The 27752-nt window shown below is 41.8% G+C and overlaps 1 protein-coding gene across 1 annotated transcript; it reads right to left on the bottom strand.

The window, feature by feature from the left end:
• Positions 1–27575, bottom strand: LOC135469001 (calpain-B-like). Its single transcript, XM_064747517.1, is given in 21 exon segments — positions 1–1111; positions 5392–5459; positions 7099–7215; positions 8498–8576; positions 8681–8749; positions 9130–9188; positions 9539–9653; positions 9895–9925; positions 10328–10545; positions 11488–11636; positions 15744–15831; positions 16072–16165; positions 16716–16793; positions 17657–17742; positions 19153–19242; positions 19776–19953; positions 20065–20218; positions 22005–22109; positions 25572–25641; positions 26985–27055; positions 27058–27575. Coding segments are annotated over 21 exon segments (2019 nt in total). The 5' UTR covers positions 27131–27575; the 3' UTR covers positions 1–1084.
• Between the last annotated feature and the right edge of the window lie 177 nt (positions 27576–27752).

Here is a 27752-nt window from a genome sequence, read left to right as displayed (position 1 = left end):
ATTGGAACGTAAATTCATGCACATAGCATTTTTTTTTTATTTCCGATACTTCTTCATAAATGTTTAACAGCCCTTCCATTAGCTCCTGCGAAATGTAAAGATATTGCTAGGATATCGCAAGGTCAGACTTGAATGTGCATATTTTCGTGAACTTCATACAATAATATAACTGTAGATCTGGAAATGTACATTGTTGTTGGGCTGGTATAGTAAATAAAAATCAGAAGTTTTACAAATATACAATAATGCATATGAAAAATCCTTATCAAAAGCTGCCATTTTTATTAAAATTATCCAAACATTGCATGTAACAAAACTATACTGACGGCTTTACCTATTATGTATATTACATCCAACAATAATGAGCTCCACAGAAAATTGCACAGCACAGATCTGGAAAATTAAACATTGACTTAAAAATTTCCCAGAAATATTGCAGAACAAAAGTAACATGCTCCGAGAACACATCTACTCCTGTGCCCATTCGGACAAATGCAGAGGCTATAACTATCAGTAGGATATCCCAGGTGAATTAGGGGGTAAACAAATAACAAAATATTATCAACGTAGAAAACAGACGTGTGAGCAAGTAGACATTTGCTAATACTTACAGAAATACTGAATGTGTGAACAAGCCACCTCTTTGAATATTTATAAAAAAAAGATGTAGTTATGGGGTTTAATTACAAATCTTCATTTCAAATTTTCAGTAAAATACGTCAGTTAACATTTTTTCGCACGACAGTACACCACGGTATTTTAAACAGAAAAACACCAACGGTGTACATTTTATCCCGGTACAAACTTTTATATATAGGAATATCTTTTGTTGTCACCGTCGGTAGGATCTCGTTACAGACTTAACCGTAAACATAAGTCAGTTCAGTTTGTCGACATACATACATTCAGTACATCGCCATCACTAAATACGTGGATCATAGATCGGAAAAGCTGAGCTTTCACATCTCTGCTTCATAGTTCGACATCCATCATCATCGCCACCTTTGTCGTCAACAGTATCATCACCCGTCGCCATGACCATCTTCTTCTAACTCTTACAAATGGTTCACATTTGTCATAATATTCAACAGAACATGGTGTTCTGCAACCACTGAAGTAATAACCAAAATGTACATATTTAAATCTTTACAAACTGAGCAGCATCACTAAATCGTATCAAGTGCACCCGTACCTAGTAAGATCCTTAATTCCATAACTAACAGAATGATACGAAATAGGCATCTATATGTGGAAGGTTCAACACAGCACTCTAACAGTTTAATAGATTAATTAATTATTCTGTTAGCATTACTGCATATTTGAACTAATTCTACATAAGTCATGGTGACAAGGGACGTATACGTTTGCTAATTTTTAACAATTAAAAAAAGCAGTTAGAACAAAACACTAACTAACGTAGATTAACATGAATTTATGCGTCGAATTCGACGTTCGTATACAAGCCATCAACCAATATGGACGTTCCAGGTCCAAAATCACCAGGCAAATTCGAAAAACGGCGTTTAACACAAACTACCAAAGATCTAAAAGTATGTTGTAGGTGAATTAATAAAATCGGTATTCAAACCGCGTTCCATGCTAGCATACAAGTTGTCGAAAATAATATCTGAACGTTGATATGGTTATGTGGCGCCATTAGACGCACCTCTCCCACGATTGATATCTAACATATACAGTCACCATGGTACATACCTCGTGCAAGGTAAAGGGAGTGGCGCCATTAGACACACCATTCCTCTCCCATCATTGATGTATACCCTATACAGTCATCATGGTATATCCCTCGTCCATAGAAAAGGGAGACGGGCCATTCGAACACACTAGTTCTCTTCCATCATTGATATATACCCTATACAGTTACCATGGTACATACGTCGTCCATAGAATAGGGAATGGTGCCATTATATACACGAATCCTCAAACATCATTGCTATACACCTTATGCAGTCACCAATGCACATACCTCGCCCAAGATAAAGGCAATGGCGCCATTAGACACACAAATCCTCTGTCATCATGCATATATACCCTAAACAAGCCCCAATGACCATACCTCGTCCATAGGAAAGGGAATGGCGTCATTAGACACACAAATCCTCTGCCATCATTGATAAATACCCTATACAGTCATCATGGTACACACCTCCTGCGAAGAAAGGGAGTGGCACCATTTGACACGCTCCAATCATTGATAGATACCCAATACAGTCATCATGGTACACACCTCCTGCGAAGAAAGGGAGTGGCACCATTTGACACGCTCCAATCATTGATAGATACCCTATACAGTCATCATGCTACATACCTTGTCCAGAAAAAAGGGAGTGGCTCGATGAGATACACCAGTCATGTCCCATCATTGAATAAAACATTAAACAGTCACTCTGCTACTTACCTCATCCAAGGTAAAAGGAGACGCGCCATTAGACACACCAATCCTGTCACATCATTGATAAATACTCTAGACAGTCCCAAATGAACATACCTCATTCACAGAAAAGGGAGTGGCGCCATAAGACACACAGATCCTCTCCCATCAATGATATCTACCTTATACAGTTACCGTCGTATATACCTCTTCCTAGGTATATGGAGTGAGGCCATTAGAACCATCAGTCCTCTACCATCATTTGGTGTATACTCTATACAGTGACAACTGCACATACCTCGTCCAAAATAAAGGAACTGGAGCAATTAAACACACCAATCCTCTACCATCATTTATATATACCCTATGCAGTCATCATGGTATATACCTCTTTCATAGAAAAAATAGTAGCGCCATTAGAGTGGTCCAGATGGTCCATTAGACACACAAATCTTCTCCCATCGTTGATGTATACCCTATACAGGCACCATGGTACATACCTCGTCCAAGGTAAAGGGAGTGGCGCCATTAGACACACAAATTCTCTCCCATCATTTATGTATACCCTATACAGGCACAATGGTACATACCTAGTCCAGGGTAAAGGGAGTGGCGCCATTAGGCACACAGATCGTCTCCTATCATTGATGTATACCCTATACAGGCACCATGGTACATACCTCGTCCAAGGTAAAGGGAGTGGCGCCATTAGGCACACAGATCGTCTCCTATCATTGATGTATACCCTATACAGGCACCATGGTACATACCTCGTCCAAGGTAAAGGGAGTGGCGCCATTAGGCACACAAATCCTCTCCCTTCATTGATGTTTACCCATTACAGGCACCATGGTACATACCTCGTCCAAGGTAAAGGGAGTGGCGCCACTAGACACACGAATCCTCTCCCATAATTGATGTATACCCTATACAGGCACCATGGTACATACCTCGTCCAAGGTAAAGGGAGTGGCGCCATTAGACACACGAATCCTCTCCCATCATTGGTACATACCCTATACAGGCACCATGGCACATACCTCGTCCAAGGTAAAGGGAGTGGCGCCATTAGGCACACAAATCCTCTCCCTTCATTGATGTATACCCATTACAGGCACCATGGTACATACCTCGTCCAAGGTAAAGGGAGTGGCGCCACTAGACACACGAATCCTCTCCTATCATTGGTACATACCCTATACAGGCACCATGGCACATACCTCGTCCAAGGTAAAGGGAGTGGCGCCATTAGGCACACGAATCCTCTCCCATCATTGATGTATACCCTATACAGGCACCATGGTACATGCCTCGTCCAAGGTAAAGGGAGTGGCGCCATTAGGCCCACAAATCCTCTCCCATCATTTATGTATACCCTATACAGTCACCATTGTACACACCTCGTCGAAGTTAAAGGCAGTGGCGCCATCAGACACACCAGTCCTCCCCAATCATTAATAGACACTTTACACACTCACCATGGTACATACCTCGTTTAAAGAAAAGAGAGAGGCGCCATTACACACTAGTTTTTTTGTCATTTTCATCATTAATATATACTCTGTACAGTCACCATGGTACACACCTCGTCCACAGAAAAGGGAGTGGCGCCAATAGACACACCAATCCTTTCTCATTATTGATAGACACCTTATACAGTCACCAAAATGTAAAGCTTGTCCAGACAAAAAGGGAGTGGCCCCATTAGACACACAAATCCTCTTCCATCATTGATAAATACTCTACACAGGCCCCAATGAACATACCTCGCCTAAGGTAAAAAAAATTGGCCCGATTAGACACACCAATTTTCTCCCATCATTGATATATACCTTATATAGTGACCAAGCTACATACCTCGTCGAAGTTAATGGCAGTGGCGACATCAGATACACCAATCCTCTTCCATTATTGGTATATACCTTATACAGTCACCATGCTACATACCTCGTCGAAGTTAAAGGCAGTGGCGACATCAGATACACCAATCCTCTTCCATTATTGGTATATACCTTGTACAGTCACCATGCTACACACCTCGTCGAAGTTACAGGCAGTAGCGCCATGAGATCCACCAGTCCTCTTCCATTATTGGTATATACCTTATACAGTCACCATGCTACATACCTCGTCGAAGTTAAAGAAAGTGGCGCCATGAGATACACCAATCCTCTTCCATTATTAGTATATACCTTGTACAGTCACCATGCTACACACCTCGTCGAAGTTAAAGGCACTGGCGTCATGAGATACACCAATCCTCTTCCATTATTGTTATATACCTTACACAGTGACCAAGCTACATACCTCGTCGAAGTTACAGGCACTGGCGCCATGAGATACACCAATCCTTTTCCATTGTTGGTATATACCTAATACAGTCAGCATGCTATATATCTCGTCGAAGTTACAGGCAGTAGCGACATCAGATACACCAATCCTCTTCCATTATTGGTATATACCTTATACAGTCACCATGCTACATACCTCGTCGAAGTTAAAGAAAGTGGCGCCATGAGATACACCAATCCTCTTCCATTATTAGTATATACCTTGTACAGTCACCATGCTACACACCTCGTCGAAGTTACAGGCACTGGCGCCATGAGATACACAAATCCTCTTCCCTTGTTGGTATATACCTTATATACACCAATCCTCTTCCATTATTGGTATATACCTTATATACCAAAAGATCCATCAGTCCTTTCTCATCATTGATATATACTCTCATCATTGATATAGGGGGTACGTGCCATTAGACACACCAGTCCTCCCCCATCATTGATATATACATTAAACAGTTACTATGGTACATACCTCGTCCAAGATATAGGTGGTACGTGCCATTAGACACACCAGTCCTCCCCCATCATTGATATATACATTAAACAGTTACTATGGTACATACCTCGTCCAAGATATAGGGGGTACGTGCCATTAGACACACCAGTCCTCCCCCATCATTGATATATACATTAAACAGTTACTATGGTACATACCTCGTCCAAGGTAAAGGGAGTAGCGCCATTAGACACACCAGCTTTTCGCCCATGATCGACATAGATGTCTGAAAACAGAACACATAGTATTTTAATGGACCAGTTAACATTGGGTTATTGGTGGAACCAGTCACCTCTGTCTACAGGGGCCGTTTCTGCAAAATAAAAATAATAAGATTTGTGATTCAGGCAGTGAAACCATATATTATGACAGTGTTATGGTATGGTACTTCGTGACCACAGTCCACTGGCCCAGGGTTTAATTAACATAAGGCCAGCCCGAGGGGAGTGGAACCCCCTCACAAGTGACGTGAAGACAATTAGTTGTGCCAGCACCAAACGTGTGCAGATCTGAGGGCGTGGTAAATAGTGGCTGATCCCTAACATCTAAATACGCCAAATGATGGCTATCTACTTAGTTACAGTAACTACCTAATTACCTAAATGGTGGACATTTAGCGTTCAGTCCTTGTGGTAAATGGTTGGCCATCTAGCCAGTTACAGTACATGCTGGACATGTAGCTGTCAGTATTTACGATAAATGGTTGCCCATCTACCTACTCATCGGGCGCAAAGGACATTTAAGTGCAGGTAGTTGTGGCAAATAGTTGGCCATCTAGCTAGTTACCGTACATGCTGTCAGTAGTTGTGGTAAATAGTTGGCCATCTAACCAGTTACCGTACATGCCGGACATGTAGCTGTCAGTAGTTGTGGTAAATAGTTGGCCATCTAGTTAGTTACCGTACATGCTGAACGTGTAGCTGTCAGTAGTTGTGGTAGCCAGTTACCGTGCATGCTGGACATGTAGCTGTCAGTTGTTGTGGTAAATAGTTGGCCATCTAGCCAGTTACCGTGCATGCTGGACATGTAGCTGTCAGTAGTTGTGGTAAATAGTTGGCCATCTAGCCAGTTACCGTACATGCTGGACATGTAGCTGTCAGTAGTTGTGGTAAATAGTTGGCCGTCTAGTTAGTTACCGTACATGCTGAACGTGTAGCTGTCAGTAGTTGTGGTAAATAGTTGGCCATCTAGCTAGTTACCGTGCATGCTGGACATGTAGCTGTCAGTAGTTGTGGTAAATAGTTGACCATCTAGCTAGTTACCGTACATGCCGGACATGTAGCTGTCTTTAGTTGTGGTAAATAGTTGGCCATCTAGCTAGTTACCGTACATGCCGGACATGTAGCTGTCTTTAGTTGTGGTAAATAGTTGGCCATCTAGCTAGTTACCGTACATGCTGGACATGTAGCTGTCTTTAGTTGTGGTAAATAGTTGGCCATCTAGCTAGTTACCGTGCACTGTGGACATGTAGCTGTCGGTATCTACAGTAATTGGTAGTCAGTTACCTAGTTTCTGTTCAAAGTGCCCATTTGGCTGCTAATTAGCTGCCATTTAGGGTACTTACATTCAGCTTCTTATTGTAGATAGTGCTTACTTATTTAGATGCTTTAATTGCCTTCTTTAATGACCACATGTCTTCTCTCAATTGATATGTTGCGTATATCTGTATGTCACGTGTGAGAAAGTTTGTCAGTAATACGTCGGTGATTTATTTCATGCAGTTTGGTTTTTCGTCACCCATAAAATTGACCACCACTGACAAAGTGGAACATTCATGAGTGTGGAGATAAGCAACGATCAAACAAATACATAAACAAATAAGTAAGATATAAATTATTGTTGGTTATTTAACTGCCGGTACTTACGGTACATTGTGGTCAATTTGCACATGACCATGATGAAATCCTCTTCTGTAATCTTGTTGTGCCTTCCGCCGTATCTTCGCACGATGGAAGTAAGCACTATACGGCTTACAGGGAAACCTAGAACAGAAATATAAACATGACGCACACGTCACCACAGACGTCAAACATATCTCAACAAAAAAGTACCACATACCTCAACCCAAAAGTGACACGTATCTCAACACAACCGTGACACGTAACTCAACAAAAAAGTGACACATATCTCAGCACAACAGTGTCACATACCTCAACACAAAAGTGACAAATATCTCAACACAACCGTGACACGTACTTCAACGTAAACGTGATACATATCTCACCACACCAATGCCACATACGTCAACACAACAGTGTCACGTATCTCAACACAAACGTGACACATACATCACTACAACAGTGATACGTAAGTCAACATGAACGTGTCATATATCTCACTACAACAGTGATGCGTAAGTCAACACAACTGTGACACATACCTCACTACAACAGTGATACGTAGGTCAACACAAACGTGACACATACCACTCTACAACAGTGATACGTAAGTCACAACAGTGTCACATACCTTAATACAACAGTGACATTCCTCGACACACCATTCTATGTATGGTGAATTTGGTATGACCTACCCATAGTCCAGAGGATCCTAAGCCATTGTAAGTATAGTGAGTTTGGACTACTCATAGTTCGCCAGATTCTAAACCACTGAGATTGGTCAGCTAAGCATGACCTATCTAGTCAGCAGGATCCTAAGCCATTCTATGTATGGTGAACTTGACACGACCTACTCATAGTCCGCAACATCCTAAGCCATTACATGTATGATGAGCTTTGCATGACCTACTCATAGTCCGCCAGATCCTAAGCCATCCTATGTATACTGAGCTTGATATGACCTACCCGTAGTCCGGAAGATCCTAAGCCATTGCATGTATGGTGGGCTTTGCATGACCTACCCAAAGTCCGCCAGGTCCTATGCCGTTGTAGTCCGCAAGATCCTAAGCCGTTGTATGTATAGTGAGCTTAGCATGACCTACCCATAGTCCTGAAGATTCTAATCCATTCTATGTATAGTGAGCTTGGCATGACCTACCCATAGTCCGCAACATCCTAAGCCGTTGTGTGTATAGTGAGCTTGGCATGACCTACCCATAGTCCTGAAGATCCTAAGCCATTCTATGTATAGTCAGCTTGGCGGCCTACCCACAGTCCGCAAGATCATAAGCCGTTGTATGTATAGTGAGCTTAGCATGACCTACCCATAGTCCGCGAAATCGTAAGCCGTTGTATGTAAAATGAGTCTGGTATGACCTACCCATAGACCGGAAGATCCTAAGCCATTCTATGTATCGGGACCTACCCATAGTCTGGAACATGGCTGTCAGTTCAAACGAGTCGACTTTGCCCGAGCGGTCTCGATCAAATCTCTGGAAGACTTCCTGTGTAAATAAATTTTGATCATAAGTCTTCTGCGAATGGGAACATGATGTTTGTGTGGTTCAAATCTTTCACAATTCATAAAACCAAACATAAGGGTACATACCCGATACGTTTTCAACTGTTTCATCATCTCTCGTACTTCAGTGAGTCCCAGAAAACCCGTCTTGTCTCGCTAACAACAATGCTAAGGAAAGGCAGCTTGATATTATGAAATATTCATGTTGTATGACGCCTTAATCTTTCTCCGGTGCCGTTCACCTTTCTCCACAAATGGTACAAAATCACGTCGTGTCCAGTATAAATCTACGCAAGATCTAACCATCCAGCTATCCTCTAAAGTTCAATGCACTTTCCATGGATAAATAGTTTATTTCTTTCACAGCAATATACTGGTTTATCGGAGAATGTGATACAATGTAACTGTATTACAAAACTGGTACTCAACTGGCTAACGATTTTAACCAGTGGAGTATACACGATGAACTTTAACAGTAAGCTGGGAATTTGCCAACTTTACAGACACATTAATTATTAGCATTGTTAAAAAGATACGTCCATCATGATCATAACACATCGACAAGCTTCCAGGCTGAAAGTCAGCTTGCGGCCATCTGTAAATAGAATACCATATTACATTGGGTGAAATCTGGCGGTGCGCATATAGCTCTTTATGAAGGAATTGCAATGGGAAAGTGTAATGTAAGAGTACCATTAATTTAATCATGTTTAGAGCGGTGATAATCCAACTGGGTTTAGTGATCATGTCTTAACGTCACGTGGACAATGTTCCAGCCATATCATGACGAGACATGTTCATGGGTAAGGAGTTTATACTTTAGATTGTTGACCCATCAAACCGGCATACTGCAGTGTGAATTTAAGCAACAACCAAATAAATAAATAAATAAATGTATTTGTCGTAAGTTCTGGAGTGTATCCGTGTAGAAAAAGGCAGACTTACTTGTATCCAAAGCCTCGTTAAGGAGATGTCGCAGTTCTTCGGCATCCATCCTCCCGTCATGCCCTGCGTGTTTGTGGAACATTTCCTGCACTAGATCTAAGGGCGGTTTTATAATCTGCGAAAGGTGGGCAAATGTGTATTTCGCTTGCAAAATGTTGAATTAACACCACAGCAATCAGGGAAAAACCCCGCAAGCTCGAATGTATATATGTAACAAGTGTTTCTTACACTTTTGCAATATATTGCACCCACAAATGAACAGTATTCGATTTTCATACTTTTACATTTTACAATTAACAGTTACAAGTTGTCCCTTGTGAGAGTTGTGCCGCCTACAGACGGACTAAGACTTTTACCTCCTCTGGACCCGTGAGAATATCGATGAGTCTGAAAACAAACACACAGATGAATAAGGTAAAGAAAAAGATCTTTTTTGCTTAATTCAAAGCATACCAGAGAGTTTTACCCCATTCGAACGGGCAAAGTTAAGCTTAGAATCAATTTGACGCCGTTCTTGAGAACGCAAAGCAGAAGCATTTAATTCGGTTTATTGCCCCTTCTTGCGACGTGGCTTTAAGCCAGATTCAGGTCTTGAGCCAGTTATCCGTGTCGTGTGATTAAACGCCCCGAATACGTGGGGGTCATGATGACGTCGTAATTACTAAACGGGCTTAGATGTGGTCGTGTAAACGGGCAAATCCCTGAACTGGCTTAAAACCGGTTTGACTGGCTTCAATATAAACCGGTTTAAATTTTGGGCGTGTGAACGCGGTATAAGTGGAATCTCACCCTGACGAGGCCTTTTTCTCGGTAAACAACCTCAACATAAATTTGGCTTCTTTATTAGGGTGGAATGTACTTGGGATGATGACATAAACGCCAGGTGGGAGGCTGAAACGCTTTGTGACCTCTCTATCAAACCGGAAGTTACCAGAGCGTGTGGCCAATCGCAACGCTCGCCTGTCGACCTTCTCCTCATCTATCAGTTCCGGTTGGCCACTGCGTAGCTGACAGAAATGGATGATAGACAATTGAGAAAGAAAGTTACAAATCTGTGATAATTGTAGGAGAACACTGCCGGCGCTAAGCTACCAACGCGTAAGCATCTCCAGTTCGACGAGGTCGAGATGATTAGTAAACCAAGACCTACTTAGCACCACTCTTTACTATTTATGCCAGTAATAAAAGGCCGCTAAAACGTAAAGCTACTTCCAAGAAGGATTCTTTCCCTGTATGTCTGTTAAAATTGTGCAAATGCAATATGATTTGCTCTTCATATATAATTTCCTACAATGAAACTTTTATTGCAAACTTCTTTAAATTCATGTTATATGTTTAGTTGACATGTATGTTTTACTTCGTGCTCCCGAATTTCAGTAACATCATGGTGGCCGAGGTTATGCTATAAAACAGGCCGAGTACCATATATAAAATGACTTCTATATATGATTTAGTAAAATGATAATCTATAAAAACATTTTAATCTATAAAATCATTTCAATCTATAAAATAACTTTATTAATTCTAGAACAGGGATAAATTGCTACTATTTATGCATATTTACATGAACAGTTAGAATAAAACCCTGACTGAGGTAAATTGACAAGAAGCCGTATTTCAGCAGTTACGTGTAACCATTTGCTAGCTTTCACACTGTCGTCCCTGCCCTTCTTTTACTCTCTACGCTGTAGCCGCATTTAATTGGCTACGTGTGACAATTTGCCAGCTATCACACTGTCGCCGCTGCTCTGGTCTTACACCTCTATACTGTACGTCTATAACTATATTCTGAAGAACCTGAGGATTGTCGTGGGTTTCCCACGGGCTCTGCCTGGTGTCCTCTTACCATAATGCTGGCCGCCGTGAAATAGTCTTTAAGTACAGCGTAAAACACCAATCAAATAAATAAAGGAATATATTCTGAAGTGCCACGCTTCTGTTAGACATACCCGGTAAACGTCATAGCCAATGGCAATCTTGTTGGAGTTCTGGTACTCCTTCTCTAGTAAGGAAACGACCAGCGTGCATTCACCAGATCTGGAATCGTTGTCGTGGTCAGTCAGAGTGACGTGGAACTGCGGGTTACTCCAGTATAACCCTGTAGTATAGTGTTTATGTAGTAGACGAGTATAAGTATGCTATTAGCAGATAATACAATGATATTAGGCAGATATAATACAATGGTGTTAGGACAGGTAATAAAATAATATTAGCCAGGTACAACAAAGGTATTAGGTAAGTAATACAATGGTATTAGCCAGGTACAACAATGGTGTTAGGTAAGTATCACACTGAGGTTAGGCAGGTATTACAATAATATTAGAAAGATAACACAATGGTATTGGTCACATACTACAAAGGTATCAGACATATATCACAATGGTATCATGCAAGTATTACAATGATTTCAGGCAGGTAACACAATAGTATTAGGTAACACAACATAGTATTGGGCGGTTACCACAATGGTATAAGGTAGGTACTACAAGTCATGATACACGTCGGTAGGTATCAGACAGATACTACAACAATATATGGCAGGTAACACAAATGAAAGTAAACAGGTACCACAACGCTATTGGTCAGGTACCACAATGGTATTGGTCAGGTACCACAATGGTATTTGTGAGGTACCACAATGGAATCGGCATGTACAACGGTGGTAGTAGGCAGGTACTACAATGGAATCGGGCATGTATAAACGGTGGTAGTAGGCAGGTATCACAATGGAATCGGGTATTTACAACGGTGGTAGTAGGCAGGTACCACAATGGGAATCGGGCATGTATAACGGTGTTAATAGGCAGGTACCACAATGGAATCGGGCATGTATAACGGTGTTAATAGGCAGGTACCACAATGAATCGGGTATGTACAACGGTGTTAGTAGGTAGATACCACAATGGAATCGGGCATGTATAACAGTGGTAGTAGGCAGGTATAACGGTGGCAGTAGACAGGTACAACAACGGTATTGGTCAGGTACCCACAATGGTATTGGTCACGTACCACAACGGTATTGGCCAAGTACCAAAATGGAATTGGTCAGGTACCACAATGGAATTGGTCAGGTACCACAACGGTATTGGTCAAGTACCACAACGGTAATTGGTCAGGTACCACACAATGGTATTGGTCAGGTACCACAATGAATCGGGTATGTACAACGGTGGTACTAGGCAGGTACCACAATGGAATCGAGCAGCATGTACAACGGTGGTAGTAGGCAGGTTACCACAATGGAATTGGGCATGTATAAACGGTGGTATTGGTCAGGCACCACAATGGAATCGGGCATGTACAACGGTGGTAGTAGGCAGGTACCACAATGGAATCGGGCATGTATAACGGTGGCAGTAGGCAGGTACCACAATGGAATCGGGTATTTACAACGGTGGTAGTAGGCAGGTACCACAATGGAATCGGGCATGTATAACGGTGGCAGTAGGCAGGTACCACAATGGAATCGGGTATTTACAACGGTGGTAGTAGGCAGGTACCACAATGGAATCGGGCATGTACCACAACGGTGGTATTGGTCAGGTACCACAGTGGAATCAGGCTTGTATAACGGTGGTAGTAGGCAGGTACCACAATGGAATCGAGCATGTATAGCGGTGGTAGTAGGCCGGTACCACAATGGTATTGGTCACGTACCACAACGGTATTGGCCAAGTACCAAAATGGAATTGATCAGGTACCACAATGGAATTGGTCAGGTACCACAACGGTATTGGTCAAGTACCACAACGGTATTGGTCAGTGTACCACAATGGTATTGGTCAGGTACCACAATGGAATCGGGTATGTACAACGGTGGTACTAGGCAGGTACCACAATGGAATCGAGCATGTACAACGGTGGTAGTAGGCAGGTACCACAATGGAATCGGGCATGTATAACGGTGGTACTAGGCAGGTACCACAATGGAATCGGGCATGTATAGACGGTGGTAGTAAGCAGGTACCACAATGGAATCGGACAGGTACAAGGGTGATGCTAGGCAGGTACCACAATGGAATCGAGCATGTATAACGGTGGTAGTAGGCAGGTACCACAATGGTATTTGGGCATGTATAACGGTGTTAATAGGCAGGTACCACGTGGAATTGGGCATGTATAACGGTGGTAGTAGGCAGGTACCACAATGGAATCGGGCATGTACAACGGTGGTAGTAGGCAGGTACCACAATGGTATCGGGCATGTATAACGGTGGTAGTAGGCAGGTACCACAGTGGAATCGGGCATGTACCACAACGGTGGTATTGGTCAGGTACCACAGTGGAATCGGGCATGTACAACGGTGGTAGTAGGCAGGTATCACAAGGAATCGGGCATGTATAACGGTGGTAGTAGGCAGGTACCACAATGGAATCGGGCATGTATAACGGTGGTAGTAGGCAGGTACCACAATGGAATCGGGCATGTGTAACGGTGGTAGTGGGCAGGTACCACAATGGAATCGTGCATGTATAACGGTGGTAGTAGGCAGGTACCACAATGGAATGGAGCATGTACCACAACGGTGGTATTGGTCATGTACCACAGTGGAATCGGGCATGTACAACGGTGGTAGTAGGCAGGTACCACAAGGGAATTGGGCATGTATAACGGTGGTAGTAGGCAGGTACCACAATGGAATCGGGCATGTATAACCGTGGTAGTAGGCAGGTACCACAATGGAATCGGGCATGTACAACGGTGGTAGTAGGCAGGTGCCACAATGGAATCGGGCATGTACAACGGTGGTAGTAGGCAAGTACCACATTGGAATCGGGTATGTACAACGGTGGTAGTGGGCAGGTACCACAATGGAATCGGGCATGTATAACGGTGGTAGTGGGCAGGTACCACAATGGAATCGGGTATGTATAACGGTGGTAGTAGGCAGGTACCACAATGGTATCGGGCATGTACAGCGGTGGTAGTAAGCAGGTACCACAATGGAATCGAGTATGTACAACGGTGGTAGTACGCAGGTACCACAGTGGAATCGGGTATGTACAACGGTGGTAGTAAGCAGGTACCACAATGGAATCGGGTATGTATAACGGTGGTAGTAGGCAGGTACCACAATGGAATCGGGCATGTACAACGGTGGTAGTAGGCAGGTACCACAATGGAATCGGGCATGTATAACGGTGGTAGTAGGCAGGTACCACAATGGAATCGGGCATGTATAACGGTGGTAGTAGGCAGGTACCACAATGGAATCGAGCATGTATAACGGTGGTATTAGGCAGGTACCACAGTGGAATCGAGCATATATAACGGTGTTAATACGCAGGTACCACAATGGAATCGGGCATGTATAACGGTAGTATTAGGCAGGTACCACATTGGAATCGGGCTTGTACAACGGTGGTACTAGGCAGGTACCACAATGGTATCGGGCATGTATAACGGTGGTAGTATGCAGGTACCACAATGGAATCGGGCATGTATAACGGTGGTAGTAGGCAGGTACCACAATGGAATCGGGTATGTACAACGGTGGTAGTAGGCAGGTAGCACAATGGAATCGGGCATGTACAACGGTGGTAGTAGGCATGTACCACAATGGAATCGGGCATGTACAACGGTGGTAGTAGGCAGGTACTACAATTATTAGGCAAGTGCAATAAATATAACAAACAGGTGCAAAATGCAAGCGAATGTTTAAATGTTGGACAAATTCGAAGATTTACGGTAAATTCTAGGGTTTTTAAAAATTTTTTCACCGTTTTATCGCTGGCAGAGATCTCTGGGTTATTGCATTTAGATTGATTAGACCTGTGTTCATCATACATCATACCTTTGAAAAAGAGCTATGATTTGACATAAATCTCACACAATCGTATATGGGAAAAATTCTTTGAGTAGTGCGGTCAACACTGAATAAATAAATAAATAAACAGATAGTCATTAAGTGAGCAAGTAATTAAGTAAATAAATAACAAAATTCTTGAATGTATATTCAGTTAATTACCTAAATAATTAAATAAATACTCAAATAATTAAATAAATACTCAAATAATTAAATAAATAATTAAATAAAAAATCAAATAAATAAATATTCAATAAATTAAATAAATAAAAAATTGGCTAAATTAGATAATACATGAATTAAATAACTATATTAAATAAATAAATATATCAATCAATCAATCAATTAAATAAATAATCCTGTTCATTTTATATTCCTGAGGGCGTGGGACTCCTTACTTTGATACGGCGGATTGCCACACCCGCCAGCCGTCACTCCACGTATCCACGCGTCATGGTAGACAGCCACCGCCCACTGTTGCCGGTGCTGAAAACAACGCCGAAGTTCACTTAGGTATGTCCGCTTGGCTACGTGAAGCGAGTTTTGGGCATTTAACTTATCATTTGTATCATTTGTTTAGTCTGTCATCAGATTATTTCACCAGTTTTTAACGATGCGCATAACTGTACCTAGACTGGTTATTTATACATAATAAGAGGTAACAAATGTTGTCATGTTTACGACACTTGGACATAAGGGTTAGACAATTCATCCTGAGTCCCTTACCATATCAATGGCAACTTCCTGTGTCAGAGAATCTGGCTGTAAATGACAAATGGCAATCTCATCAATGTTCTGGAAGAAGTCAAACTGGCTCATCCTGTAACATGGTTATAACAGTAGCATGAGGCACGCATAAAACAGACCACGCAGGGTTGTCAATCAGGAGAGAAACGCTCTGTCAAAGGAAGCCTAGAGCTTTTCCCCTGACGAACTCGAGAGTGGGCTCCCCTCTTTACGAGTATACTGGATGTTCATTCAGGTGGCAACACCTGTGATTCCGGAAATAACACATTTTGAGAGAATATTTTCTGATTTTTCTACCACGCAGAAATCCTGAATTCATACAGTACAAAAAAGCAAAAAACATACTTTATAGAGACGACAGTGTCATGGGAAACAAACAAACACAAGTCTATAAACATACTTTATAGAGACGACAGTGTCATGGGAAACAAATAAAGACAAGTCAATAAACATACTTTATAGAGACGACAGTGTCATGGGAAACAAAAAAACACGAGTCAATGAACATACTTTATAGAGACGATAGTGTCATGGGAAACAAGTAAACACAAGTCAATAAACATACTTTATAGAGACGACAGTGTCATGGAAACAAACAGAAATCAGAATTATAGGGTACTCACCAGAATTCTCCATCATCCATGATCATAATGTTTAGTTCTTTCTTCTGCTCTTCAGTCAAACTTCTCATTTCTAGAGATCTGGATAACCAGTACAGACAGAATTAACAACAGGGGTAACAGTTAAAGACAGTGTCAACAACAGGGGGTAAAAGTTCAAGACAGTATTAACAACAGGTGTAACAGTTAAAGACAGTTTTAACAACAGGGGGGACAGTTAAAGACAGTTTTAACAACAGGGGTAACAGTTAAAGACAGTTTTAACAGCAGGGGGTAAAAATTAAAGACAGTAATAACAACAAGGGGTAAAAGTTAAAGACAGTATTAACAACAGTATCAACAACAGGAAGGTACCAGTTAAAGACATTGTTAACAACATGGGTTAACAATTAAAGACAGTATTAACAACAGGGGGTAAAAGTTAAAGACAGTAATAACAACAAGGATAACAGTTAAGGACAGTATTAACAACAGGAGGTAACAGTTAAAGACATTGTTAGCAACAGGGGTTAACAATTAAAGACAGTATTAACAACACGGGGTAAAAGTTAAAGACAGAATTAATAACATGGATAACAGTTAAAGACAGCAATAAGAACAGGGGGTAACAGTTACAAACAGTATAAGCAACAGGGAGTAAAAGTTAAAGACAGACTTAACAACAGGGGGTAAAAGTTAAAGACAGTTAAAACAGGAGGTAACAGTCAAAGACAGGATTAACAACAGCGGGTAACACTTAAATACATGTAGGCCTTATTGCTTACGTGAACATCTTTACCACAACGGCCTTACTGGATCACCTCGATTAAGTTTTGTGAAACTATGGAAGGCAAAAATCTTATCTACTGCATTTTATACACAACTTTCCCCAATTCAGCCATGGTCTCATTGATGGGGACTAATGCGAAAACGTTAATGACGAGCATTAGCAATAACATTTTAACCTGTCAGACCAGGGACCATTCCATTCGCCTTTGCCCCAGGGATTTCTCAGTCTCAATAATTTGATGGCTTCCCGCCCATGCAAAATCTACAACACATCAAAAATGCATATCAAAGTCCCTCCTCATCCACAACAAACTTGGTGAGCAGCCGAAAACAGACCAAAAAGGCACAGCAGTCCCCCCTCCCCCCACCCTAGTGACCAGACGACAACAGACCAAAAAGCACATCTGTCTGTCTCCGCCCACGAGATCGTAGTGAACAGTCGACAACAGACCAAATAGACAAGCCACAGTCCCTCCTCACCCACGAGAACGAAGTGAGTTATCGACAATAGACCAAATAGACACATGTCAGTCCCTCCCCACCCACGAGAACTTAGTAAGTTGTCAACAACAGACCAAAGAGAAACATCAGTCCCTCCCCTCACCCTCGAGAACGCAGTGAGCAGTCGCAGCTCGTCACGGATAACGACTTCAGTCAGCAATTTACCCATAACTCTTACAGCGCATGTGTCACGACTAGCGGAGTTTGTACAGAAATCTTAAACAACGCCGAGGGCACCCCGGTCACGCTGATGTGGCAGGAAGTGATGTAAAAAAACACCCTGTCTCGACCGTATTTGTATTAACACTTCATACACACGCAATATCCGTATCTAAATTATGCAGAACATCATTCTAATCCACACCTGAAAAAAATTTATTGACAAATGCTGATTAAGTAATTCCACGCGACGACACCAGTGGTAAGGCTAGGTCCAAAGAAGCCTTCTTGCATCGCACAGGATCCAAAGGTCAAGCTTGTCTAGTGGTGGCAGAGATGTAAAGTCATCGTAGAGAGCGCTGGATGTGCTGTAAGGCATATGCAGTTTACCACGATATATATAATTTACGACGATAAATTATAATACTTACAAGTTTTAGGGATTACGGTGTAGGATGAACGTAGTAAATCTCCTAATACCTAGTGTAGACATGTTCCGCATTCAGTCATCATATTGGGACCACATGTAGACATGTCCCATACAGATTCATTATACTGGGGCCACAAGTAGAAATGTTCCGTATTGTCATTGTAGACATGCCCCGTGAATATTTACTATATTTGTATCACATATAGACATGTTCTGTATACAATCATCATAGTGTCTTGACATGTAGACGTGTTCCATACACATCCATTATATTGGGACTACATGCAGACATGTTCCTTGAACATTTATTACATTAGGACCACATGTAGACGTGTTCCGTACACAGTCATTATATTGGGACCACATGTAGACGTGTTCCGTACACAGTCATTATATTGGGACCACATGTAGACGTGTTCCGTACACAGTCATTAAACTACGACCACTTCTAGACCTTTTCCGTATACAGTCATTATATTGAGACAACATATACACATGCCCCGTGAACATTGATTATATTGGGACCCCATGCAGACATGCCCCGTTAACATTTATTAAATCTGAACAACAGTACAATCTTACCGTGGCAAATCCCGTTATACTGTAGGCATGTCCCATATATAGTCCATTTGGTTTCCGTACCTCACGAGAAGAGGTGGCATTCGGTGGTAACTGACAGAAAAACACAGCACAGATTTAAATTTTAGTTAGTGATATTGTCTTTTCGTAGTAATAAAGAAGTACTGTTTATTCTGAAGGAAGAGCAACAGCCAGATACGACGTGGAGCTCTCCAAAACAAACTAGGGAACAAAATATGCACATGTGAGGAAGCAAACACCCAGGTCACTCAACAAGATTAGGACTTGTCTATGTCATAGTGTGAGAGAGTTTTTATTCCATTAACTAGTTCCGAATACATGATACCACCCAGGTTCCACGTAAATAGTCTCCATCGTTTACTGAGTTTTGGCACAAAAGTTATTTTAATTGGTTAACAGAACGACCATCAACCGCAAAAAAACTTTGACAGATAACCAATACTAACTTAAGACCACAAATTAATACGGCTTTCTACATACATTTTCACACGACAAAACAGAGATGTCTTAAGGAGTGTTTAGTATTTATGGTTATTGATTGGTTCAGTGTATCAGACAGGTACTCTACTGGAACTCTAACCCTGATAGTATGCAAATGTACTCACGTATATGGCTGCCCCTAACATAGAATTCATGGTGCTTGTCTTCACCATCAGGTCGTACAGACGCATTGGAATGGTTGTCTTGTCCTCTAGAGATATGACCTCAGAGATACCTCCCGTGAAATCCACGAGGGAGTCTTGTAACTTCCCGCCGTCCAAGGCCTCGTAACTGCCGTACAGCCTGTAGATCACGAACCAGAACATTTGTAAACACACACACAGACACTGATAGATGAGAGTAAACGATTGGATATGTATTCCTAAATCGACTGCATAGTTCACAACGACTTACTTGGCATAGGCTTTCTCCAGGAGAGCTGACCAGAATTCGGCCGGCTCTTCCCGGTTCCGACAGTAGAGTAACCCCCACTGATCACACGGCAGGAAGTCGTCCACGATAACCTCTGTCCACGAGCCATACCACCAAAAGTTGAAATGAAATATACCTGAAAATGGTAATGTTCAAATCCACAAAGAAGCCAATGGTGACCTATACACGACAAATCCTTCACGGCGTGATAAAAACCATGCATCTCTTTCAAACTGAAATGTACCAGCTCCTACATCTTTAAAGAACACAAACACAGACATGTAAATTGAGGAGGCAGTGTGTGAGGAGGCAGTGTGCAATGAGGTTAATATGTAATGAGGTTAATATGTGATGAGGCTAATGTGTAATGAGGCCGATGAGTGATGAAGCTAATGTGTAATAAGGCTAATGTGTGATGAAGCTAATGTGTAATAAAGCTAATGGGTAATGGGACTCATGTGTGATAAAGGTCATGAGCTATGAGGCTAATGTGTGAAGAGGTTAATGTGTAATGTGGCTAGTGTGTAATGGGGATAATGAGTGATTAGGTTAATGTGCAATGAAGCTAATGCGTGAGGAGACTAATGTGTTATGAGGTTAATGAGCGATGAGGCTAATGTGAGATAAGGCTAATGTGTGATGAAGCTAATGTGTGATGAGGCTAATGTGAGATTCGGTTATTGTGTAGTGAGCATAATGACCGATAAGGTTAATGTGCAATGAAGCTAATGTGTCATAAGGCTAATGAGAAATAAGACCATTGTGTTATAATCATAATGAGCGATAAGGTTAATGTGCAATGGAGCTAATGTGTAATGAGGCTAATATGTGATAAGGCTAATGAGAGATGAGTCTAAAGTGTGATGAGGGTAAAGTGTGATGAGGGTAATGTGTGATGGGGTTAATTTTTGGATGAGGCAAATGTGTAATGAGGCTAATGTGAGATAAGACTAATGTGTAATGAGGCTAATGAGCGATGAGGCCAATATGAAATGAGGCTAATGTGCGAAAAGGATAATGTGCAATGAGGCTCATGTGTTATTAGGGTAATGTGTAATCAACGTAAATCTAAATGAAATTAGAATTGGTTAATGTGTGATGAGGCTAATTTTTTGATGAAGCTAATGTGTGATGAGGCTAATGTGTGATGAGGTTAATGAGCAATGAGGCTAATGTGAGATAAGGCGAATGTGTTATGAGCCTAATGAGCGATATAGTTAATGTGCAATGAAACTAATGTGTAATGAGGCTGGTGCGTGACAAGGCTAATGTGTAATGAGGCTAATGTGAGATAAACCTAATCTGCGATAAGGCTTATGTGTGATGAGGCTAATGTGTCATGAACGTAAATCTGAATTAAATTAGCATAATGAGGAGAAATTTTATCTTACCAATGAAAGATTTGCGTAGTACAAAAGTGCAAACATTTTTCCTGACACTTGATGTCATAGGCCGGGGATTAACCTTTATTTCGAAGCATGCAGGTAAGATTAACCTTTATTTATAAGCATGCATGTAAGATTAACCTTTATTTATAAGCATACAGGTAAGATTAACCTTTATTTATAAGCATACAGGTAAGATTAACCTTCATTTATAAGCATACAGGTAAGATTAACCTTTATTTATAAGCATACAGGTAAGATTAACCTTTATTTATAAGCACACAGGTAAGATTAACCTTTATTTATAAGCATACAGGTAAGATTAACCTTTATTTATAAGCATACAGGTAAGGTTAACCTTTATTTATAAGTTTTCAAAGTATGATCCGCCGGTGATTAACTTTTATTTGTAGCTGTTCGCAGCATTACAGGTTGATGAGTAAGCTTTCTTTGTAACTGTTCTAAGCATGACAGGCCGATAATTAACATTTGTTTGTAATTGTTCTAATCAGAAGAGGGCAAAGAATAATGTCTCACCCGCATAGTCTTGGTCAAAGTGCTGGTCCTGTGGGACTACTCTGAAGAACTGGATCCGGTGGGAAGCAGCAAGGGTCGCAGCCCCGGCAACGAACCAGCAGTTACCTGAAGAAGAAACATATTGGCTAGTATCTGTGTTCCTCTCTCTCTCTGTCTCTCTCTTCAATACCGTTAGTGTTTTAGGTCAATATGTTACTACATAACACTTTATTCTTGCTACGTTTAGGTACCCATGAAGGCTTAGCAGTGAAAACCTTTGCCATTCTGACAGTGAACTATCAGTAAAGATGTAGGTTAAGTTAACAAGCTTGTGTGTGTGGGTAGAATACCCGGCACATATCGACACTTGTGTAAGAGCACTGAGCACGCGTCTCGGTTTACGACGTCATTAAGGCGGACGTGACCCTCGGGTCTATAGTACACATCTTAGCCCGACATGTTCCACAAGGCGGCATTTCACTGATGTTAGAACCCTTCACGCTGACAGATTATTACATTGTGAACAGGAGACAGTGCTGTGCTCGTCAATAAACTGCCATATATCTTGGTGGTAAGTTGACGCAAATGAATACAGCGACTACCCAACATACAATTGACCACGGTTAGAGGTATTTCCAATACACAACTGACAACGGTTCGGGTGATACCCAATATACAACTGATGACGTTTCGGGGTTATCGACATACAACTGAAGCCCAATATACAACTAATGACAGTTCGGGGGATACCCAATATACGACTGACAACGGATCCGGGGATACTGAACATACAATAGACAACGGTTCGTGGGTACTCAACGTACAACTGATGCCCAATATACAACTTACAACGGTTCGGGGGATACCCAATATACGACGGACAACGGTTCGGGGACTACCCAATGTACAAATGACAGCAGTTATATTGTATATAGAGATATCCAATACACAACTGACGAAGGTTCGGGGGCCACTCAATATACAAATGACGACGGGTCGTGGTATACCCACGAAACAACTGACGGCGTTTCGGCGGATACCCAATATACAACTGATGGCGGTTTGGGGGATACCAATTATGCAACTGGCGACGGTTCGGGGGATACCCGACTTACAACTCTGTAAGTGGATATTTTTGTGTATTTTCCCTGCTATACACGATTCCAAGGCGTCGCCTGATAATGTAGAGTAGATCACTCATTACAAGTAAACAAAATACCGAGCCGACATGTTGGCAAGCGTTCATGTGATAAAGCACCGGTTAACATGGCTAATGAATGGCAAAACAGCAAAACGTCTTCACCTTTCTATTCTTCAAACGAAATCGTGGGCCGTATCATATTGTATCATTTTCAGTTTGATTCTGTCAACCAGATACAAGACACAATCTTAAACATAATAAGCAAATTAAATGCACCATTAGAACACAACTTTAAATCACGGAGTACAGTTCCTAAATCTGCAGGGATTATAAAGCCGTTATAGGAACCACCGTCTAATAAAAAACATCAGTACAAACATTCATAGACACAGTGAATATAAGGTATCCATCATGGAATTAATTTCAACAGTGGTAGCCATATTTTCTGCTTGGTATTGAAATATGTATGAGCTGAATATCTGTAGTGTTATCTTTTAAATTAAGTCTTTAAGTTTTGAGCAGGCTGTAAAACGTGTTGTGTTTTCTACCTATGTTGTGTGCTTGTTAGAGAGGAAGGTTTGAATTCTGACCTGCATAACATAATACGGCGTCCTTATTAGACAGGAAGGTGTGAATTCTGACCAGTATAACATAATACGGCGTCCTTATTAGACAGGAAGGTCTGAATTCTTTTTTTTTTTTTTGATTGGTGTTTTACGCCGTACTCAAGAATATTTCACTTATACGACGGCGGCCAGCATTATGGTGGGTGGAAACCGGGCAGAGCCCGGCGGAAACCCACGACCATCCGCAGGTTGCTGGCAGACCTTCCCACGTACGGCCGGAGAGGAAGCCAGCATGAGCTGGTCTTGAACTCACAGCGGCCGCATTGGTGAGAGGCTTCTGGGTCACTACGCTGCGCTAGCGCGCTAACCGACTGAGCCACGGAGGCCCCCGTCTGAATTCTGACCAGCATAATATATAATGTGGTGTGTATGTTAGAGACGAAGGAATTCTGACCACCATAATATGGTGTGCGTGTTGGAGAGAAAGGTGTGAGTGAAAGAGTGAGTGCTTTGAGTTTAACGTCGTACTTAACAATTTTTCAGTCATATGACGACGAAGGAATCCTTAGAGTGCATGTTGCAGGACGGATTTCCACCGCTCCTTTATCTAGTGGTACTTCACTGAGACGGCTTACCGAAGACAAGTAAGCCGCATAACATAACAGTAAATGCATGACATAACATGGTTTGCATGTTATAGAGGAAGGTGTGAATTCTGACCTGAATAACCAAGACCTGCTGTTATGCAGGTAAACGTTTTGGACTAGGCCCCACTAATATATGAGGGTAAACTTTTGTGTGGTTATCGTATATGATTTTATTTATTTATTTGATTGGTGTTTTACCCCGTATTCAAGAATATTTCACTTAAACAACGGTGGCCAGCATTATAGTGGCAGGAAGCCCGCCAGAGCCCGGGGGAAACACAAGAGCATCCGCAGCTAACTGCCAGACCTTTCCACGTATGGCTGGAGAGGCAGCCAGCATGAGGTGGACTTGAACTCACAGCGACTGCATTGGTGAGAAAGTCATTACGCTGCGCTAGCGGGCTAACAACTGAGCCACGGACCCTCCCCCCCACCATTGTATATATATGAAGATTGACATTTAAAAATATGTTTTTTTCGAAAGTATGATTTCGAAATATGTCTGACGCCTTAGGTGAGTATTTGGAAATATGTCCCGCTATAATGAGCAGGAGTATTTAAAAACATGTCTGGCTATGTTATCGACGCCGAAAGTTCTTGTTTGGATGATGAGTTTCATGCAAATCTTTGATGAGGGTGTCACAAGCTACGTCTAATTACCATGGGGAATATCATGGAGAGAAAACCTCCCACACCAAAGCAACATGGACGTAATAAACTGCCAGGCTGACAATATTTTAGCCTTAGCATATTTGAGCTAAAAGCTATGATTGTACATCACACATTTATGAAACAAAACATCCAACGCGCAGTCATATGCAATGAGAAGGGTGTTACACTTGTGAATCAGGAAAGAAAGGGCAATAAAGAGTGAAGGGTTTCAAATTGTTTAAGGAATACATACATATTATATTAAATGCAAATGAAGACCTTCTGTTTGTTGAATAGGTCTTTCTTATTGCCTTCAGTTAGTCACATATCAATTGCATTCAATGACATTAGCACGTGCCAGTGTTAATACCAAAGGCGTCTTCACTCACAGGTGACCATTATCAGCATGTCTGCGTACAAACTCGTGGCCAGTGGTACCTTTATTATAATCTCTTTTCTAATTCAACTCGCACCTTCAGTGATCAAATATACAACACTCCCAACACTTATTATAGAAGCAGTAATCACACTTTAGGCCATACATATACATTATGATTTGACAGGATTTTGATCATTCACTCACCGAGCTGACCCTGATCAAGGTCAAACCGGGAAGCGCTTCCCACGATGAATTTAGGAGTCTTCACCAAATCCTGCAAAGCAAAGATTATTTTTAAGAATATCAGTTAAAGTACAGTGATAAACAATCTCTTCATTTTTGCATGGAAGCTCTGTCAATGTTCCTTGTTCCTTTTACCGCAAAACACAACATTGCCGCTTTGCAACTGAAATCATAATTTGTACAGAAATATAGCCTAAAGAGGCAAAAACATCCAGATAAACATCTCAGTCTGACGGAGGTTTCAATACCTGAAATCTAAGAACCCACACATCTGAAATCTCAATGGGGTCTTTAACGGACAAAAAGAAAGGTTTTATATATATATATATATATATATATATATATATATATATATATATATATATTTATTTATTTATTTATTTATTTGACTGGTGTTTTATGTCGTACTTAAGAATATTTCACTTATAGAGGGAACAGACAGAGGGAAACCCAGGAACGAAACATTCCGGACTGGCAAACTGTGTAGGAGTTGATGAGAAGTTGATCCGGACAGGTGCCCGGATGACAGGTACCCGGATGTGCCAGGATGACACGTTCCAGGGTGAGAGTTGCCCGGATGATAGGAGCCTGAATGACAGGTGCTCAGGTGCCCACTCCTCTGTGGGCGGGTATACACGTATTTGGCGGTGGGTGTTCAGTTGTATCCAACGCTTGCCTTAAGGCACAATGAGTGGGGATAACATTTACTACACAATGTGATCAGTTTACGATAACCGATCACATTATCTCGGGCATTGTTATTATCGGCTGTGTCCAGCCTTAGCGGGACTTGACCAGACTTCAGCTATACGCTTCAGCGCTCAGCGCTCAGATACACGCAGTCGGTAAAAACCAAGTCAGGCGTTAGTCTTCTGGAGTAAACTATTTTCCGTAAACCACTAAACATGCTCAATATTCTGTAACAATGAACTGATGCCTGGGAGGGGACACGTGCTTGTGAACTACGTCGGGCGATTTAATGATACCTGGCCTCGTTCACGTGAGCAGTATTGTTTGTATTGGTTATAAAAAGCCTATGATGAAACACAAGCCGTCCGACGCGAAGTTACATTCGGTAACATAGTGAACGCCGATACACTAAGCTCAGTTTAGGCACAAATTTCCTGTACCTTTTGGCTGGTTCCTAAAAAATTCCCTCACCAATGGTTTGGCATCTAGGCCTATACTTGCATTTCTATCCTTCACTCATTTTAGAAATAATTCCACATTTGCCATTTTTCTTTAGTAAATATACTTACAACTGTAACATAGGAGTGAGTCCGGAGCCCCAAAATCTACAACGACCCCCCCCCCCCCCCCCCACACACACACACACATACACACACTTCTCCCCTTCACTCCTTGCTGACTTACCCAGGGCCTCTTCCACTGTACATTGGCCGGTTTATTGTCAGGTACCACTCCATTGACATACAGGGAGTTGAGGTGGGCGGAAAGTCCGGGTCAACAAACAGCTTCTTCTGCCGTAAAAGTTCCGCTCTGATATCCGCGTAAGACATGTTGGTCTGAGATCAGCTAAGCTGGTATATTACAGACCGGCACAAAATCAGATGGATTCCGGTCTGTAGCCGTACCTATGGCATAGCAGGTGCACACTGGCGATCTGCCGATGACCAGGGCTGTCACCTTCTCTCTCTTCACAACGTGTGACACGCCGGGCAGGGCAGATCAAACCTCTCACTGGTAACACCGAACCTTCAGCTGCCATAGACACAGTCCCTTTCACAGCCAATCTCACAGCGTAGGCCTACACGGTCCAAGCGTCACACTAAATAGTATGACTTAGTGTAATAAAATGGTGGCGGGACGTCTTATCTGTTCGGGATCTCGGTATTTCACTACAGACAGGTCCCTCATAAGCACAGTGACAAAACCTATTCTGCTAATAACAATTATGTATCCTTGTGGTAAGTCAGCGAGCATATTCCTTAAAAAGCGGCGTGTTTTGAAGCCAGTCCAGCAAGCCAAACGTACGAGATGACTGCTCAAATCAATAATATCTATCCCGCCCCATACATGATACCGTAAATACCCTGAAAACTTCTCCTCTTCTCGAAACTCACTCATATACCTACGTTTGCGAAACCCTTGGCCGCTGTCATGTAAAAAAAATGATATGTG

This window comes from Liolophura sinensis, chromosome 1 (assembly GCF_032854445.1).
Source record: "Liolophura sinensis isolate JHLJ2023 chromosome 1, CUHK_Ljap_v2, whole genome shotgun sequence".
Classification (NCBI taxonomy): domain Eukaryota; kingdom Metazoa; phylum Mollusca; class Polyplacophora; order Chitonida; family Chitonidae; genus Liolophura; species Liolophura sinensis.
This window is presented reverse-complemented; position numbering and strand designations above follow the sequence as displayed.